Raw genomic sequence first — 19,952 nt, 5'->3', positions numbered from 1 at the left:
TTATTAAATTCCTGCTGTGCATAACTGTTTTAAAAATAAAGGTTCCAAACAGTGGCTTTGCAATAGAAGAACCATTTTGAGGCAGCTAGAAAAGAACCATATTCTTCTTATTGTGAAGGAAATTTTATTTAGAATAACCTCTTTTCCACTGAAGAATCTTTGTTTTTAAAATTGAGATTAGATTTTGATTAAAAATTGTATATTTATAAAGTGTCAGTATAATTGGTGGATTTTTATTTTCTGTGTACCTGATAAAAACTGCTCTACTTGGTGCTCCTTTAAATTTTGAGTAGCTTGTTGCTTGACAAGCTGCATTTTCAAAGTCTATTACATGACACTGGTTGTTTTCATTCTCTATTTCTGTCTACCTTCCTATTGTAAATAATTGAGCTCCTGACCCTAAATGGTCATGAAGGGTATCTTTTGAGACATATTCCAAATCTCTTCATGCTGTCATAAAGTGTTACTGTGACCTACAGACCTGACTATGATGTGACTCGTCACATGTGACTGACAAACCGTCATATTAATAATCAGTCTGTGACAGTTAGTCATTGTCTCTGACAGCTCAACAGCAACTGCTTAATTTATTCCATAACATTTAGCCATGAGCATGTCATTTTTGAATGGAGGTCAGTCAGTTTTATTTTCTGTTTTAATGTAACTTTCATCTTACTGAATAAATTTAATTTACACAATAAAATAGTTGACACAAAATAAAAAAGATTTCATTGCAAAGCAAGTATTTCATTGGTAAAAAAAAATATTACCGACATTTTTAAAGCATAGGAAGATGATGAGACATCATTATGATAGTAAGTGAACTGTAATGATTGACTACAGATGCACAAAACCATCAGATGCACAAAGTAGGTCAAGAAAGGGACCATGCCAAGTAGTATAAATGCACAAAATATATTTTGTTTACCTAGGTCTGAAAGAAGTTAAAACAGCATTTAGAGAGGTTTATTTTGGTAAAATATATAATTTCTAATAGGGGAATATTTACATTATGTAATAGTATAAATAGTATAAATTGCCGCCTTGTTGAACAATAGTCTTTCTTCAGCATGGTATCTATTAAGATACATCATTTGTCATTTTAGATGCTTAGAATTTCATCTATTATTTATCTATTACAAAATCAGTTAATGCACCGGTTTTCCTAGAAAATATGTTCCTGTTATGAACATTTGTCTGCCATTACCTCAGGGAACGACCTCCTACTGTGGAAGTTCTGGAGTGTAGGAGCGGTTATTGTTGCTAGGGAGAACAGAGCATGAGTGTGCTTTCTCACTGCGTGGAGAATTATCTGTGTTTATAATTCTCTATGAAAGAATTTAATTACTGGATAAAATATTATTCCAAGTCCCATTCGACTGAAGCATTAGAATATGTATTATTCCATGGATTATTATATATATATATATATATATATATATATATATATATATATATATATATATATATATATATTATTTATTTTTTTTAAACCTGGAAAATCCTTTTAAGAAAGTATGTTGTCATTTACATGGAGAAAAATGCCAGTGTTTGTGTTTACCAAGGAATTAACAAAGTAGCAATGATAAGGGATGTGTCATTTTTCACAGATCACAGAATTGTGCAAAACAAATGTGAAAGAAGAGATGTATGATAAATAGAAATGAAAGTTCTTAATACTTCAGGAATAAAAAATAAAAAAAAGTGCTAATAATAAAAAAGGTTTTCCAAGAACCAAATTTGCACCTTACATAGCTTTATTAAGGATTATCTAATGTGAATATTTAAATTGGTTAATTAACAGGCAATTAGACTAATCAACCAAATGATTACACTCTATTCATTGACTATCAGATACCAAATTGCCCCTAATTATAGTACCGTTTCCCTTTAAGGTAAAAAAAAAATAATAATTCAAAAAGAGTATTTGTGGATCTCAAAACATACTACCATCAAATCTTGTTATGGTTATACAATTAGAATATTGCACATGAACGTGTCTGTTTATGTCTACATTATTTCTTATTTGTATTTCTCTAACAGGTTTAATGTCAAGACATTTCTAAATCTGTTGCTATTTACCCACTTTGACATGTTGAAGACAACTCCTGATGTCATCTTCTCAAAATCAGTATCTCATATAACAGTGTGAAAGATGCCAGTACTTACTTTAGATTTGAGTTTGAAAGCGATGAGAGCTCCAGACCTCAAGGGAGGTCAACAAGGATCTACATGAAAGCCTGAGAACACATAAACCTTCAGGAAACATGAGTGTGAATGATGAACACACCAGACCCTTCGGGACCAGCCTTGAAGATGGCTGTGAGGAAATCAGGAACAACAACAGACATACTGAAGATTCCCTAAATGGTGATGCCAATGCTAATGAAATCCAAAGAGGAGATGAAGGAACAACTTTGGAGGCAACTGAAGCCCTGTCCTCTGTGGTATCTAAGACTGAGGAACATGTGAAGATGATTATCCAGGGCACAGATTCCCCATGTGATGACCCAGAGTTAGCTGAGTTTGAGATGCTGGAAAGTCAGGAACTAGAGGATGACAACGAACGTAGTATTCCTAAAGGAGATGTCAATGGTGCTCTGTCCACCAATATGATGCAGACTGAAGCAGTGTCTCCAAAGGTAGAAGGTAAAAGGTTCTCCCAGTTCGTTTCAAAGGAGCAGGAGTCTACTGTTTGTCCTCAGTCCACTGGGAAAGAAATGGTGACCAGCATAGCAAGGACTGAGTTTAGCTCTGAAAATGATGTTTTTGTCTCTTGCCTCTCCACAATGTCTAGTCTTGGAGGAAGTCTTGCTAGTGCCCTGGACAATGCAGGTCGAACCCAAAGCGCTGATTCGTGGCATGCTCCATCAGGGCCATACCGAACCCTCTCTGAGGATCTTACACTTGCCTCACAATCCTGTTTTACTATTTCAGATAAAAGCCGGAGCTCTGTACATACTGATGGAATGCATCATCAAGCAGGAAAAAGTACAATGCACATCGACAGTGTTGATCACAATCTGAACTCTACCACATTGCCTGAGGAACCCCTTTTAGAAGCACAACAAAACCAACCAGCTAAAGACTTTGTAATAAATGAGAGCTCAGGTCAACTGACAAATGGCATGAGTGATTGTAGCATTGCAAGGATCAAGAAGGTCCCTATTGAATCAGGAAGCACCAGTCAGGAAAATCTAGGAGATGTAAAGGAGTACCATGAAACAGAAGACAAAGCTCCAAGTTTAAAAACAATATCAACTGAGAAGAAACCTTGCCAAGCTCTTGTCTCAGAAAACACACAGTCTGCTTCACAGAACAGAAGGTTCTCTCATGATTCCGCTACTGATATAAATAATAAGCTCAAATCCCAGGATGAGAAATCTCATAAAATTGCTCTTAAAACCTCAAAACTAACCTCAAAGGATACACATGTGCACTCTGGTGGTTCTGAACCCCAACCGTATAAGAAGCAAGCTTTTTTTGAAAAGACCCGAAGTTCTAGTGCATCAAGTTTGGAAAGGCGAAGACCTTGGGGCAGTCCATCTCGCCCTGAGACCCCTCCATCCCCGAAGACCACCTGTTCACCTCGGAAACAGCCACCTTCATCACCAGCCAAACCTACTAGCACAAGAGAAGCAAGTCAGGAACAAAGTGAAACCTTTCAGAGGGGAACAACTAGTTTGAGGCAACCAAGTAAAAGTTTTCTCAGTAGTAGTAGCAGTCTCCCAAAACCTGCTGTTCCTCAACAACCCACTAGAGCTGAGTTTGAATCTAAGAAGTCTTCTCCACCTCAGAAGCCCAAAAATGTTCGACCAAAAATCATAACATATGTCCGCAAAAGCCCTCAAGCGAAACCAATGTCTGAAGGTCCCTATGAAGTATCGACATTACCGCCAAGACTTACACCGTACAGTGGCTCACCAACCTCAAAAGATTTTAAGGCCGAGGGCTCCAGAGGTTCACCTGTGCTGAGCTCCTCTAATATCATTTATGACAAGTATCGTCAGGAAGTACAAAGGTCAGGGTACTACTCCCCTCCAGGACTGATGGCGTCTGGGATCAGGCCACCCAGCCACACTGTCCCCCATAAACTGCTGGGCAAATCAGAGAGTTTCCACGGGGAACTGCCAGATCAATATTTACAGGTAAAACTTGTGTATTAAGAGACTTTCAGCTGCTAACACAGCGCTACTGAACTCTAGTAGATGTGTTGTGCTTTGTGAAAACACGAGCACCAAGCGTAATTTATTAATATTCTCAACTGCTTTATGAAATTTGTGATAACAAAGACATCAATGGATGCTTCTTATGATTTTAGGGTGGAAGAGCGATTCAGCTAAATACCCATGATGCTACTGCAGCCGTTTTCCGATTTCCGAGAGCCTTAAGGCCTCAGCTTGGCCTTGGAGCTGTCACCAGACAGCCTGCTACTAAGAACAGGATGGTATTACCAGGTCAAAGGTCAGCATCACCCCTCAGTTATATGGCTCCAGCTGTTCAGGCCCCAAGTAGTCACCAGGAACCTGCAGGTCAGTAGGCACTAAAAACTTCAAAGTCAAGTTCCCAGTTGTCAGTTCACTTTCTTCAAAATGTGCATTGTTTAATTAAGCAGTGTTGATTGTCTTGGATATTTTCTTACAATATAAGCTCATGAAGCTTGACAGGAATCTAAATGATTATCTACACAGCTCTATACTGCCATTTCCCAGAATCAGACTAATTTCTTAGCATAATGGCCAAGCACAGACATTACATGAGCTGAGGTTACGAACTGCAGTCATTTTGGTTCTAGAATTTTATTGATTCTTACTAATGCTCCATTTCTCTTTGAAATATAAAAATCCATGATGGTAAAAAGTCTGCAGTGATAACTTGTCACATACGTACAGCTTTTTAATGTGATTATTCAGAATACTTAATCTTGCAAAAGGATCACTAAAATTGTCTGAATTTTGAAATGAAGACGTCTACACCCTTAGAAACTATACTTTTTACTGGTTGTTGATGAGCTGTATACAAAACACATATATATCTATCCATATTGACAGGTATTTAAAAAAGTGCATACTCCTTTGCATACAACATAAATGGGCAAAGATTCACACAACTGAATTCTTTTGTGTCCGGTGTCCTGACATTTTATCCTACCCGTCAGAATTTCCTACCAAGGTTTACTGCGCATGCACACATCAATATTGCATCCTTTTTCTCATTCTGAACAACGTTTATCTGTCTGCAGTACTTTGTAGGGGTAGATTTATGGTTGGGGTAGGTGTAGACTGTAAAACACAATCTTATTGGTAGAAAAAAAACATTTAATGTTGGTTTCCTGTAGATGTATCCCTTCTAGCTACAACTGCGAATATAACACATACTGTATTTGCATTACTGTAAGGGTAGATTTTGGGTTGTGGTAGGTGTAGATGTAAACCATAACTTTACAGGTAGCAATAAATGCTAAGAATTTTTCATTGTCAAATTGTACAACCCACTGTTTTAATGGGGAGGTAGCAAAATCTGACTAGGGTAGAACAAATCGACAGAACACCGGAATTCAAGTTGCAAGAACTATTTACCATTTAAAAATTAGCATTTTAAAACAATTGTGTACAGTTTCCTTTTCTTCTCCTTATATGGTATGCTACATTGTGTTAATTCTGTCATGACAACTCTTGGAAAGTGTAGCATTGTAATATACATGGCAATTTTCATATATTTGGTCTTGGAGGAATAGATCTAGCAAGTACTGAGATTTGCTACTGCTAAAACATCTACAGGCATGCTGCTGATACACTATAACGTACATAAAACTACCCCCACATCTATAGAAATACATGAAATTACCCCGTAGAGGATCTATACAGGTGGAGCTGGGGAGGGTGGAAGGTTTCTGAAGCACACTGCAAACTGCCTTATAGCCAACACTGGCTTAGTATTTTAATGTATAGCAGCACGCTCATTGGCTGATGATGTAAATCTAATCAATTGAGTGATTAAAGGTGTGATTATATCAGATTGAGCTAGAATTTAAAGTTCAAGTTTCATGACAGAATGTTGTGTTATCATGATTTGATGTATTGTTTTTATTTATTTGAATGGTTTGTAGAAAGTAATTTCAAGCCATGATATCTATAAATGAATTTATGAGATTTGTTTAAGGGAATATAATGATTTTTCTTCTGCTTTACAGTGGATCAGAAGAGACTAACATTGGGTGTGGCCCCCAAATTTATGCTCCCCAAACCGGGTCAGTCTGGACTGCGTCCTCCCGGCTTCTCCCATCTGCCTCCTGCTCGACTGGCCACCCTTGGCTTTGTCCGCAGTGCTAGCGTGTCTTCTGTGTCCAGCAACCAATCGAATGACAGCATACACAGTGACCCCTGCCGATCCAGCCGTGAGTGTTACAACTCTTTCAGTCCTAAAACTATTGTTAGCCACATGCAAAACACACAGATGTCAGACTGGGACACCTGAGTTTAACAGTTCTGGGTTCAGCAGATTTGTAGGCTTCTGCTAGTTGTGATATTTATTGTACTGTTTGTACCTTTAAGCTCTTGTAAGAATGAATTTCCTGTGAATTAATGTTTTTTGCGTGACTACATTCTCAAAAGTGTAGGAATTACCAAAGCGGCCCATTCTCAGACCACATGCTTAGTACTCGTATTGTGTCAGGATTAGTTTAGGCCTTTTGGATTATCCAACTCTTCCTGTCATAAGCCTTCTGTGTGGTGGATACAAAGTACAATCAATGTCTGCAAACACACTGCTGGTTGCTCTGTGTCTGTGCGAGATGAAGCATCTTAAACATAAGATAAATAGAGCAGTGTATGCCAATCTTTTAAAAATCCCAGTAAATCGGAAATATCATCCATGATTAACAACAGACATCATAATAGTCAGTTTAAAGTTCAGACCACCTGTCATAAGATGTTTTATTACTTATTGCAGAATTGCATTGAGTTTCAATGGGTTTTAAGTGTTTTTTTTTGCTTTTTTTATGAAGTTGGAGAAATATAGAGACTGTGCATGCTGTATTATAATTGTATTTGCCTGCGCTTTGGTAGGCTGAGATATCTGAAACGATAAACATAAACAGTGTTGCTGTTAAGAAGAAGTGTAAGTGAAACATAAAAAGAGCATTACTGCAGAAACCTGCCTCTGTCTGTGGTCTATGCACCTAATATATTCATAGGCAGGAAGCACTGATCTACAGATTTTTCTAGAAAACAAAAGTTGTTATGATTCTCCTGTTTTTTTTTTTCTGTTGTCATTTGACTAAAAATGAATAGATCTGATCCTCATAACCAGACATTATCTTCATTATCTGGCAAACTGTGAGAATGAGAAGTGCTCTTAACTGACTCTGTACAGTAAGTTTGTCCAGGAATTATAAGCCTCCTTAATATCTCTATCTCAGGAATTCAAGGCAGGGCATATAGTGAGGGCTCGTCCTTACATTCAAGGCTTGAGTGTCCTCTTATTCATTTATAGACTATTTCACTGCAGTCATTCCCTCAAGACTGCAGATAAATGCTGACTCTAGCAAACAGTGTCTCTAAACTGCTGAGTGTAATGTATCTGTTCTCACAGTACAGAGACTGGGATTGTCTCTCTCTCTTTCTCTCTCAGGTTTATAGTTGACTGTTCTTGTACTGTAAGTACAGTGTGTTAATAAACCACACCCTTGGTTAGCATCCCATTATGACATCAACAGACGTCCCGACATGTCCGATGCTATAGTGGGGACACATTTGTCTCTCAGCTCGGACAGCTGAGGGGTCAACAGTGGCGCCTTCACGTGCCAGTTTTATGTCCTCCCTTAAAAACCCAAAGACTACTGGCTTGTTATTTAAATCCAGAGACTTGTACATGCATGTGGCATTTTTGTTCGATGCCGAGCTTGGTAGATAAAATATAAAGGACAGCTGTCGACCCTACCCAAGCTGCAGTGTCCACAACTAGGCACCACTTTCACTCTTATTTCTTCTCTGGGAAAGTGGAGGAGTTGGGCTTCTACTGTTTTGCAAGGCTTTTAAGTTTAGTCTTCCCATAATACAGTATAATTCGGACTGGAGATTTGGAGCTTTTTTGGCAACTCTGTGGCGTTTTAATATCAGATTGACTTTATGAAAGCAGATGATGCTTGTTGTCATCTCAAGTCTGGATCCTGGATGTGTATTCTCTACTAACGGACAGATTGGCAATACAAATGTTTTCATTACTGGGGTATTTTTTACCACTTTTCACTTTCATTTTAAAAAGGGATATTGAAAAGCAAGACCTGCATCCATGTAAGTGTTGTCTGTGATTTATTAATGTCACATGCATTTTTAAAGATGGCCATCTGACTTAGTCGTGGGCCATTTGACTAATTGGAGAGAAATAAGCCACATTGTCAGTGATTATTAAAAGCTTTCATTAATATTTATTATTATTTATTTTTTAATATATTTAAAAATGTTGATCTTTAAGGTTGTTCCATGTCATGTTTAGCTCACTATAGATTTTTTTTTTTTAAATATGTAACTTAAGTTTTAATTTCCATGATTTTCTAGGTGTGTGAAAAAAAGATATATTTGCAGTTTAAGGATAAGTCTGCTAATCAGTGTCCCATAAATCATGATTTGAGTCACATTTATCTCATCTTGCATCCACTTTGCAATTACTTTTTTGGGCTGTAGTAGGATGTGTGAGCTTGAAGGAGGATGCGTCAGCATTTCCAAGATCTTTGTTGAAATATTGGGACACCCCCTTCCTTAGAACAGAGAAAGGCACTTCCAAAACTGTGGCAACAAAGATGGAAACATAATACATGTATTACAAATATTGCTACTTTGGAACAATTTAATTGTATAATAAGTTAAAATGTGTAATGAATTGTATCTATTTGTATAATAAAAGTATAATAGCATAGGACAGCAGAGAAAGGATTTTTTTCTGATTTGGCTCTCCACAGGTCCACACAGCAGCAGTGATGAAACGCTCCTCTCGCGCGCTCCTCTTCCTCCTGCTGAGAGCAGCAGTGGCAGGAGTCAGATCCGCAGCAGCCCCCCGCCCCCAGCCCGCCGATCTCTGCACGCGCCCCCCCGGGCCTCACCCGTGGGTGAGTGATGCCACCGCCAGCTGGTTTATTATGTGACCAGTGTTGTGTCTCGGTGAAGTCACATGACCCTGTCTGCAGAGGTGTGTCCGTGACAGAGCATGCTGCTGTCACCATGACAACAGCATTCATACTAATGAATATGAATGTTGAGCATGAAATACTGAATATGAAAATAACACACATGTACAATAAATGAACATCAGCAGCATTTTTGCAGAAATATAGATAATATTGTCTGTCTACTGGTATCTGTTTATTGTGGGATATCAGAATTGTAATTACAATTATATATCATCACAGTTACACTAAATAACACACACACACACACACACACACACACACACACACAAATTATAGTCTGTATATCACCTGTATATTATCACCTGTTGATAATTAAAGACATCATTAGAATAATAAAAGAGTAATATTCTGACTCTGTAGACTATTCTAGAAAATTAAACAAAACCTAGTAACAATTCCACAACTGAGACGAGACCCTTGAACAAGGCACCAAACCCACAACTGCGCCAAAGCATTTGCTGCCCACTGCCCCGGGTGTGTGTGTGTGTGTGTGTTTGTGTGTGTGTGTGTGTGTGTGTGTGTGTGTGTGTGTGTGTGTGTGTGTGTGTGTGTGTGTGTGTGTGTGTGTGTGTGTGTGTGTGTGTGTGTGTGTGTGTGTGTGTGAGTGTGTGTTCACTGCTGTGTGCATGCACTTGGATGGTTTAAATGCAGAGCAAAAATTCGATTCACTCTCTTTTTTTAATTATGGACAAAATCAATTCATATTTTATTCCCTCTAATGGAGAAAAAAACAAAACAAACAAAAAACAACAATGATTTTTATATACTAATTAGGCTGAATGTTAAGCTGAATTAAATTTTCATTAATCAGAATGCAGTAAAAACAATAACATTGTGAAATTCTATTATAATTCAAATGAACTATTTTCTGTTTGGATATATTTTAAATTGTAATTTATTTCTGTGATGGCAAAGCTGAATTTTCAAGCAGCCATTACTCATCTTCAGTGTCACATGATCTTTCAAAAATGATTCTAATATGCTAATTTGCTGCTCAAGAAACATTTCTGAAGACAGTTGTGTAGTATAAACACTCTTCAGTGCTGATTTCGAAGAAAAAAAAAAAATATATATATATATATATATATATTCTTAATGAGCTTTTTATTATATGATATCATATCATCATAGCTGTTCATGCTGACTTGACACTGCAGTCTCAGTGGAAGAAAGAGAACAACAGTGGGCCAAGGGCTCTAGCTAGTGGACACTTTAGGCACTTACCTCACCTTTATGTAAAGCTGGTTTTGATTGCAGAATTTATCCGCAAGCTTTTGGATTAGAATAACTATTTGATTTGATGGTACTCAGTATTTTTCCATAAATGTATTATATGTACATACTGTTGGAACTGTAACTAGTTCTCATTTACAACAGTGACATATAAATATCTGTCTCATTCAGTCTCTAGAAAGGAGTTTCAAAGGGATGGAGAAATCACCCGACCCATTGTGTCATCCCCGAAGAGGTTTGCAGTGGTCTCTCCCAAGCCTCAGTCCCCTGGTGAGTGTGTGATGTCTTTTTATTCTGCTCCGCTGCTGCCGCTCCTCCCACTGTCATTTCACATCCCTTATTAACCGGCTACTAGTGGTTGTCATAGCAACACTGTGGAGACTAAGACTTCCATTAGGGAGCTGGCAAGTCATTCTCTCGCTTATGCTTCTCGACTAATGGAAACTAAATTGACACCTTACGGTCCTAAAATAAGAATAATAATTTAAGTGAATCTCATATTTTGTTCATGTTTTGTTTCCTCGATAATTCAGTTGAAATAAATTTAAATACCAATATATAATATTAGTTTGTAAACATTAGGAGCATGCATATTTATAAAAAAGTTATTCTAAAGTCTTATTGGATGAACCAATTTTACTGTTCAAAAGTTTGTGTTCATTAAACATTTTTAATTATTTTCATTTGTCTCCAAGACTTAATTTATTTGATCAAAACTACAGTAAAACAGCAATATTGTGAAATATTTTTAAAATTTTCATGAGCAAATATTTCAGTGTCACACGATCCTTTGGAAATCATTCTGATTTGGTGCTCAAGGAATATTTATTATTATTATCAATGTTGAAATCAGTTTTTGCTGCTTAATATTTTTGTGGAAACCATGATAAATTTTCTTCAGAATTCTTTAATGAACTTGAATACAAACTTAATTGAACAGAAAATTCAAAAGAACAGCATTTATTTGAAATTAAACTCTCTTGAGATGTTATCATTGGTTACTTTTGATCATTCGTAAAAGTATTATAAAAAAATGTATATGAGCGTGCATTTTAAATTCACATATAAAAAAAATCTAAATCAAATTCACATATAATGCCATTTTTTTAAATAAAATAATATTGTTTTAAATTTGAATAGTCTGTAAAATATGAGTATTTTCACTCAAGGGCTTCACTGTATTACCATATATATGTTACATATATTTATGGTTTAGGTCATCCTCACTCCACCCTCTCTGAGCTGACTCATCAGGGAACATTATGTGTGTTCTTGGAAGTCAGCGGTTACTGCTGAAAGTTTGACATAAACATAGTCTTTATGATCACATTAACATATGGTCGTTATACAGCTGTAAATAGTAAACATTTAATTAAGCAATAATTTGCAGTAATTGACTTAAATGATATGTATGAAATTACATGAACTGCAGTCATATTTCAAGCATACTTATAGTTTAAAAATAAACTGAGATAATCTTTCAAATTCTGTAACACTCAAAATTCAAAATTCACTAATTTGGTAATATTCAATTCAAGTTTATTTGTATAGCGCTTTTTACCATACAAATCATTGCAAAAGCAACTTTGCAGAAAATTAAGTTTCTGCCATATTTAGTAGTAGTTTATAAGTGGTGACTGTCAGTTTATGTGCATATGACAGGAACATTCAGAAAAAAATTCAGAAAAATGTTTACAAGACATAGTCAACCAGACAACGAACACTATTAATAGGAATTATTGTATGATGCAATCACTTGTAGCAATATTTGTTAGTTCTGTTTGTTGATTCAGGGTTAGCATCATCCTCTGAGGGGTTAGCATCATCTCTTCTCAGGTGTTCTGGATCCAGACTGGAGCTTGTGTAAATCCTAGTTACCACGGGATGTAAATCCTGTGACAAAACAGAGAAACAAATAGAGACATCATTAGCATAGCTGCAGTTCCATTCAAGTAAAATGAATTAGTTTAACCCAAGCTGAAGAATGATAATTCGCATTTGATCAGATACAACTGCAGTCACAAATTATGAGATGCATTATTTGAATGCTTGGCAAAAGAGATGTGTTTTTGATCTAGATTTAAACATTGCGAGTGTTTCTGAACCCAGAACATTATCAGGGAGGCTATTCCAAAGTTTGGGAGCCAAATGCAAAAAAGCTCTACCTCCTTTAATACTAATCGTATTCTCATACTAACACTTAATTTTCTTTATGCACTTTTTTACATATTTTGTTCATCCCGCAGTCCGTCAGAAGTCATGTGTGGCCCGTCTGGGTGGGCGTGCAGAGGGCGTGGATGCCGAGCGCGAGCGGTTGATGGTACAGAGACTGAGAGAGAGATGTGAAGATCAGGCTCGGCAACTGATCGCCCTGCAGGACGAGCTCAGGAAGTCTTCACGATGCTTGGATGTGTTCACCGTAACCACACTACACTTCTGCCAGAAGGTAGCACACTGTCAAAGATGTACATGCTGGAGTGCTGGTAACTTAATAGTTAAGACCCAAAGACCAACAATGGTTGCAGGTTCAATCCTAAATAGTGATGACCCAGAATTCAGAGTTAAGGTTGTAAAAGGCATTAAAAAAAAAACAGCTGAACAATTGTTTAGAAAAACGTACTGCTCCAAAGAATCAATTTGTGGAAAGGAGCCTGACGTCTCATCACTACTATAAAAGCAGAGCTTCTGATCCCCTGCATGATGTAATCATCTGATCATGTGATGCTGGTTGGAGGGTAACTCAGCCCGCTTCATGTCACATTAGGGACAAGACAAAAATTCATTGTCATTTAAGCTTAAACATCTTGTCTACAATTTGAAGAACACTGATTTCAAAGAAGCCCAGTTTGGAGCAATGTGAAAAGGCAATTTCTCTGTCATCATTTATTTTGACCTGAATAAATAAGATATTTCACAAAAAAGATGTTTACATGTTTACATAATGTCTAATTTAATACTTGTTAAAAACAGTCACTTTAGCACTTTATTTTTGTTCAATAAATATACTATTATTTAAATATGTCAATATAAAATATATTTTAAAATACAGAAGCAAAATAATTTTAATAAGTAAAGATTCTGAAAGTATTGAAGGAAATCCAATAATAAAGGATGTTTCGGCTCTGAGTTCACCTTAGGGGGCGTGTCCTGGTGGGGCACCTCACTAAGGGGTTTTGGGTGGTTGATCTGGCATTGCTAAGGCATTGTGACTTATTTGCATGTCGCTGTGCGATTGCTAGGGTTTTCTGGATGGACATTACTCTAGGTTATTATGTTGTTGCTGTGAGTGATTGTTTGCATGATGCTTTGTAGTCTAGGGTGTTCTGGATGGTTGCTTGCACTTTATATAGTTATTAAGGTGTTTTAAGTGCTTGTGCTTAAGTTTTAAAAACTGCTATGGTGTATTTATGACCTTTTTGGATCTTGACAGCCAAATTTCCATAAAAATAATAATGTTGCATTCACATGCTATCGAAATGATCATAAATATGACTTTCCCGGTCATGAACAACTTCTCAGGTCATATTTACAACTGGGAAATTCTTTATGATACCGAAGTTTCTGAGTTGGGTGGGCCATAAACTTTAAACATGGTAGAGGGCAGAAATACAGATGGAGTATGGATAAGTAAAAAAAATATTTTATATTATTTTTTGCATAGGACTGTTTTTAGAGAATAATTTATTTCAAGATTATCATAGGTTAAGTGTTGGCACTGTACTATATAACAAATTCAGCAGCACTCTATATGAAGCCTGTATTTATAAAACATTATAAGGGTATTCTTAAGGCTTTATAATGAATGCATAATGCATATAAAAATTGTTTTTATATCAATTCATTTATAATCATAACAACAATCATAATATATCATAATACTAACATATTTGTGGTTATCCATTTAAGAGTATGATCATTTAAAACACACAATGAACACCATATTAAATCTACTTCATTTACAGTATAATGGACTGTATCATATCTTGACATTGTTTAAGATCTGCACAGTATCTTTCTACAGCTTATGAGTGGTTAGATGTTGATTTGTGTGTTTCTGTGGAGCTAATGTTAATTAATTGATGTGAGCTTAATACTCCAACTGAAAAAAATGCATTGTTTTATAAGGTAACGTTTTATTTAGATGGTCCCTTTAATCAATCGACTATAAGCAGCTTTGCTACTACATGCCAACTAACCCTCATTAGAGTATTAATACTAATAGTTGACATACTTGCAAAGACACTTGTAGTTTATCTGTTGGCTGACTATCAAAATGTTAGCTTATATTTACTGTAGCAGATATACTAATACTCTAATGACCGCTAATTGATATGTATTTGCAGTTACTTATCAACAGCTGTCTAAAGGGTACCATCAAAATAATCAAACTAATATTACAATAAAAATGTCATACACATTCATCTGATCTGATATCTGATCTTATGACTATTTAATAAAAAAATATATTATTATTATTACTTCTTATAAGTGTTTTTTGACCACTAGTAAAGTAGCATAAGAAAAATGCCAAGATATGAGACTTATAACACATTATAACTATGAGAAATATATTCCTTTGTAAAAGTGGATGCAACATGTCCATTGTGTTATAAATCATCATACTCTTAAAAGCTATAACCACAACTAAGTAAATATTATAATATATTTAAAACTGTTCTTATGAATATTCATGTTTTTCAAGTTATTTTTATAATGCATTAAGCATTCATTATAATGCCTTAAGTATATCATTTTAATCTATTAAAATACGGGCTTCATAGAAAGTGTTACCACAAATTCTTTATAATATGTCCTCTGGAATGCTTTCTTTCATCTGATTGGATAAAAATGTGTGTTCGTTCCCAGTAGACTAGTATCAGACAATGCACACATGTTATTGTGTTCCTTATTGATCCCATCCTCCTGTTCCTCTATCTCTCCATCATCTCACCCCTCCTCCTCCCAACATCCTTGAGTGTGTGTGCTTGTGAGAGAGAGAGAGAGAGAGAGAGGGCGAGAAGCTTGTGGGGGGGTTGTCTGAAGAACATGTGTGGAATCGCAGACTCATGGTACTCATTGTTGCAGTAGTCAGGCTATGACGCTAAACACAGGATTAGGTAAGGCTGGTTGTTGGGCGATTTTTGTCTTTTTCTCTCACATTCTCCCTCACTCTGACTGTCCATCTTTCCTCCACTCCCTCTCTCTCTTCATTTCTTTCCCTCTCGTGTGGGGTGCTTATGGTCTTCCCCCGACAGGTTTTATGAAGCTACATTCTGCTGTAGCATAAGCAATGTTGCTGTTATCTCTCTCTGTGTCTCCATCCTACTTGCTGTTTGGATACTACGGTAAAACAATAGCAAGAATTGTGTGTGTGATGCTGCTTTCTTGCTCTGTTACTTGTTTGCTAAAGAAGAAATGTTTATTTCATTCTACTGTCATTTTTTTAATAGTTTGTGATGATGGTAGTGTGTGTGTGTGTGTGTGTGTGTGCGTGTGCGCGTGCGTGTGTGTGTGTGCTGTCAGTGAGAACAAACATGTGCTCTTTTAGTGACGGAAACACCCCACCCTGACTGCTGTCACTTGACGTTGGATGTCTGATAGCATTATATTTTATTGCACTTTTGTTTTATATTGACCTATGAAATAAAAACATATTATGTATTTGATAGACAGTGTTTATATAAACATTGCTAATTGGATTAAAAAAAATTCTGAAGAAAGTGTTAAATTGCCCTTGCAAAACTAGAGTGGGATTCTATGTGGTTTGCACGATTGTTGATGGTTGTTGTTGGCAAATTATTATGCTAAAGTGTTCTGGGTGGTTGTGAGGATGTTGATATGTGCTTTCTAAGGTGTTGTGGGTGTTTATTTATTATATATATATATATATATATATATATATATATATATATATATATATATATATATATATATATATATATATATATATATATATATATATATATATATTATTTTATTTTTATTTTTTTTTAAGGTTACGAAACGAAAGTTTTCTGGGTGGTTGTTACAGAGTAGCTATCTGGTTTCTAAGGTGTTGATGGTTGTTTTTTGTGGGTAACTATGCTAACATGTTCTGGGTGGTTGTTAGGGTGTTGCTATGTGGTTTTGAAGGTGTTGTGGGATGTTTTTTGCAGGTTAATGAACTAAAGTGTACTGGGTGGTTGTTAGGGTGTTGCTATGTGGTTTCTGAGGTTGTTGTTTTTTTGAAGGTAACTAAACTAACATAAACTAAAGTGATCTGGGTGGTTGTTAGGCTGTTGCAGTATGTGGTTTCTAAGGTGTTTTGGGTTGTTTTTTTGCATGTTTCTATTTGATTACTAAAGTGATCTGGGTGGTTGTTAGGCTGTTGCAGTATGTGGTTTCTTGGGTCTTGTGGGTGTTTTTTTGCAGGTTATTATGCTAAAGGAGAAAGTCGTGGCCTAATGGTTAGAGATTCCGACTTGCAATCCAAAGGTTGTGATTTCAAATCTTGGGTCGACAGGAATTGTAGGTGGGGGGAGTGAATGTACAGCGCTCTCTCCCACCTTCAGACTGAGGTGCCCTTGAGGCAAACCACTGAACCCCCAACTGCTTCCCAGGCGTTGTAGCATAAATGGCTGCCCACTGTTCCGGGTGTGTGTTCACGGTGTGTGTGTGTGTTCACTGCTGTGTGTGTGTGCACTTTGGATAGATAAAATGCAGAGCACAAATTCTGAGTATGGGTCACCACACTTGGCTGAATGTAACTTCCCTTTCACTAAATTGTTCTTTGAGGTTGATAGGTGTGGTTTCTAAGATGTTATGGGGGTTGCTATGCTGAGATGTTCTGAATGGCTGCTAGGGTGTTGCTATGTGGTTCCTAAGATATTGTGCGTGGTTGATAGCAGGTTACCGTGTAGTCACTAAGCTGTTCATGGGGGTTTCCAGGATTATTCCATGTGGTCCCTAAGGTGTTGTGAGTGCTTGTTTGTTGTGAGTGGAATTAAGCAGGTTGCTATGCAGTCTCTATGGTGATTGCTATTCCTACTCAGCTCTCTACATAGTGAGTAAATCACTTACATATGTGACTAAATCTTCACTCTGGCGACTAAATGATGTCTAATATTAGCCAATGGCTAATCAATTCTCATATTTTATTAAAGGCTAAGTATAGGGTAAGTTTAGGGCATCTATATATTTTCACTCGCCGAGCACTTCTTCTTCTTCTTCTTCTTCTTTTATTCTTCTTCTTATTATTATTATTATTATTATTATCATCTTATCAGTATTATTGTTAGTTTTTTCCCTTTTTTTACAGAAACGCTGAATAATCAACAAAGCACCACCACCAGTCCTAAATTCAGTTAAAATGCCAATACATTCATACATGGTTACCAAGCTTTAATAATAATTACTAAAGTTCTATCGTTAAATAATACTCGATTATCCAGATATATTATAATTCTTGACTGACTGTTAAGAGTGTACTTTCAGGTATTTAAAAAGCTGTGCCATTTAAAAAAACATATACATATATATCTATATCAGTCTGTCGAGTAAACTAAAAAATGTACTATCCAATGGCGATTCGATTGCCAAGGTGTCTGTAGAGGGTTGCTACTGGACAAAGGCTGGTTTATTTAGTGTAAATGTAGGGATTCCCTCTCCTTAACAAGCCATATGATTTGAATTATAAAACATAAAACTTAGGGTTATTGTTTTTTAATCACTAATCCTCAAATTGAGCAGTAGTAATCGCAATGCCTTGTATAAAACACACACATGTTTTAAACACGTTCAGTGTTGTAGGTGTGTTGGGGTGTAACAGTGTTACGCCCTGCAGATTTATCTTTTGTTTTATAGGTGGGGACTGAGTCCTTGAGACCGCCTTGCTCTCACTATTCTAGACCTTTCACAGCAGGAAATGAAAGTAGGTGAGGTAACCACGGTGAAGACAAGGCAGTCATATTTGTATTCATGGAAAGACTCTCCAGGGATCTGCGTGACATCTTTTGTGCCGGAGGAAAATATGATGGGTGAGATCTGAAGAAGGGACACAATGATGACATTTCAGGGCATTTGTGGGTTTATAGGGTCTTGACCTTGCTGTCAGTTTACAAACTGTATGAGAGGGTTATAAATGAAAAAGGGTAGCAGCATCTATTTAAGGCATGATCACTACAAATTGTGTCTTTTGTATCTTTTTTGTTATTAAATCAACAACAACAAAAAAAAGACATTGCTTGACAACAGTCATTTTTCCAGTTGTTTTTTTTTTTTGGCGAAGTAAGATGCTACCATTTTGGACTTGTTGGTGGAATGGTATTCTTGGGAGGTACCTTGTTAATACAATGGTGCATGGACTTCACTACCATTGAACTACTATGGTACTACCATAATACTTTTCACAATGGCAGTCACTTAAAACAGCAGATGCCGTGGGATCTCAGCTGGCATTTGGAACTGAATCAGTGTAAGATTCGGGACTGCTATTTTAAAATGCTGACTCATGCGGTTTCATTTGCTGACACTGATTCTTATAAACAAGTATGGATCTTTAGCATCTAATTGTATTATGGCATTATCAATTAATAATCATTTCCAAGTATAGATGTGGTTGGTTACGTCACTGTGAAGTAAATTTGTGTTATTGACAAATACAGCTGTCGTATAGTGTAATTGGTGCAGATTAAGCTCTGTGGCATGGTTATCTGGAGCACACTGATTTATTTTAATGCTAGAGGTGTTATGGTTATAATCTGTTTTGGTTTAGTGTTCTGTGATTCCCTTTCTCCTGACTTGTTTGTTTCTATGGTTTTTGATTAATTTGCTCGTTAGTCATTATTAGTTAACACTATCCACCTGTTTTTCACTCATCAACTGCCTTACTTAAAGTCTTCTTTCTGTTCAGTATTTTGTCAGATATTGTTTCACGTTATGAACGTTACGACTATCCTGAGTTATTTCCTTGCCTGTTCTCTTGTGGATTATTATATTAAAGACTTTTTCTTTGTGGATCATCATGTGGATCGTCATAGCCTTCCTCCATGTAACCCATAACAGAATAACCGACCTTCAAAGTTTTTCTTTTCTTTTTGTTTTCCTCCTCCTCCTGGAATGGCTATCCCTGGCATGCAACTCCTTTGCCTGGAGCAACAGGACTGTTCACTGGAGTACCATACCAGGGACTTTTTAGATTAGGCGTGCCTTACACACTTACCTGACTGCTCACTCTGTGTATTCGTGCAAGCGGTGTAAGGCAAGTCTTCCAGTGAAGGGTCCCAAGGAGGATTTTGTTGTTTTCGTGGAGTGGGTGCTGGAGAATAATGGATCACCATTCACCATCTGCCCCGCTGAGGAGGATATCCCCAGCTCCACTCCCGAACCAGAGACCAGCCAGCCGTCATCCTGCTGCACATAGCAAATGCCTGAGCCCGCCGCAGATGGAGAGCCTGAGCCTGCCGTGACATGTGAGCTAGCAAGTATTACCGCCACTGAGCCTATCGTCGCCCCGGAGCCCAAGCCTCAAGAACATTCTGACCAGGTGTGTGAG

General features: G+C 36.9%; 1 protein-coding gene across 1 annotated transcript in view; it reads left to right on the top strand.

Moving 5' to 3' along the window:
* Positions 1–19,952, top strand: part of mtus2b (microtubule associated tumor suppressor candidate 2b) — a 41,696-nt gene that overhangs the window by 6,250 nt on the left and 15,494 nt on the right. Inside the window, exons 2-7 of the mRNA XM_052575445.1 lie at positions 2,044–4,148; positions 4,322–4,532; positions 6,194–6,397; positions 8,960–9,106; positions 10,592–10,690; positions 12,667–12,866. Coding sequence (XP_052431405.1) covers positions 2,268–4,148; positions 4,322–4,532; positions 6,194–6,397; positions 8,960–9,106; positions 10,592–10,690; positions 12,667–12,866 — 2,742 coding nt within the window. The 5' untranslated portion in view covers positions 2,044–2,267. The remainder of the gene's footprint in view (positions 1–2,043; positions 4,149–4,321; positions 4,533–6,193; positions 6,398–8,959; positions 9,107–10,591; positions 10,691–12,666; positions 12,867–19,952) is intronic.

This window comes from Carassius gibelio, chromosome B15 (genome assembly GCF_023724105.1).
Source record: "Carassius gibelio isolate Cgi1373 ecotype wild population from Czech Republic chromosome B15, carGib1.2-hapl.c, whole genome shotgun sequence".
In the NCBI taxonomy this organism is placed as follows: domain Eukaryota; kingdom Metazoa; phylum Chordata; class Actinopteri; order Cypriniformes; family Cyprinidae; genus Carassius; species Carassius gibelio.
This window is presented reverse-complemented; position numbering and strand designations above follow the sequence as displayed.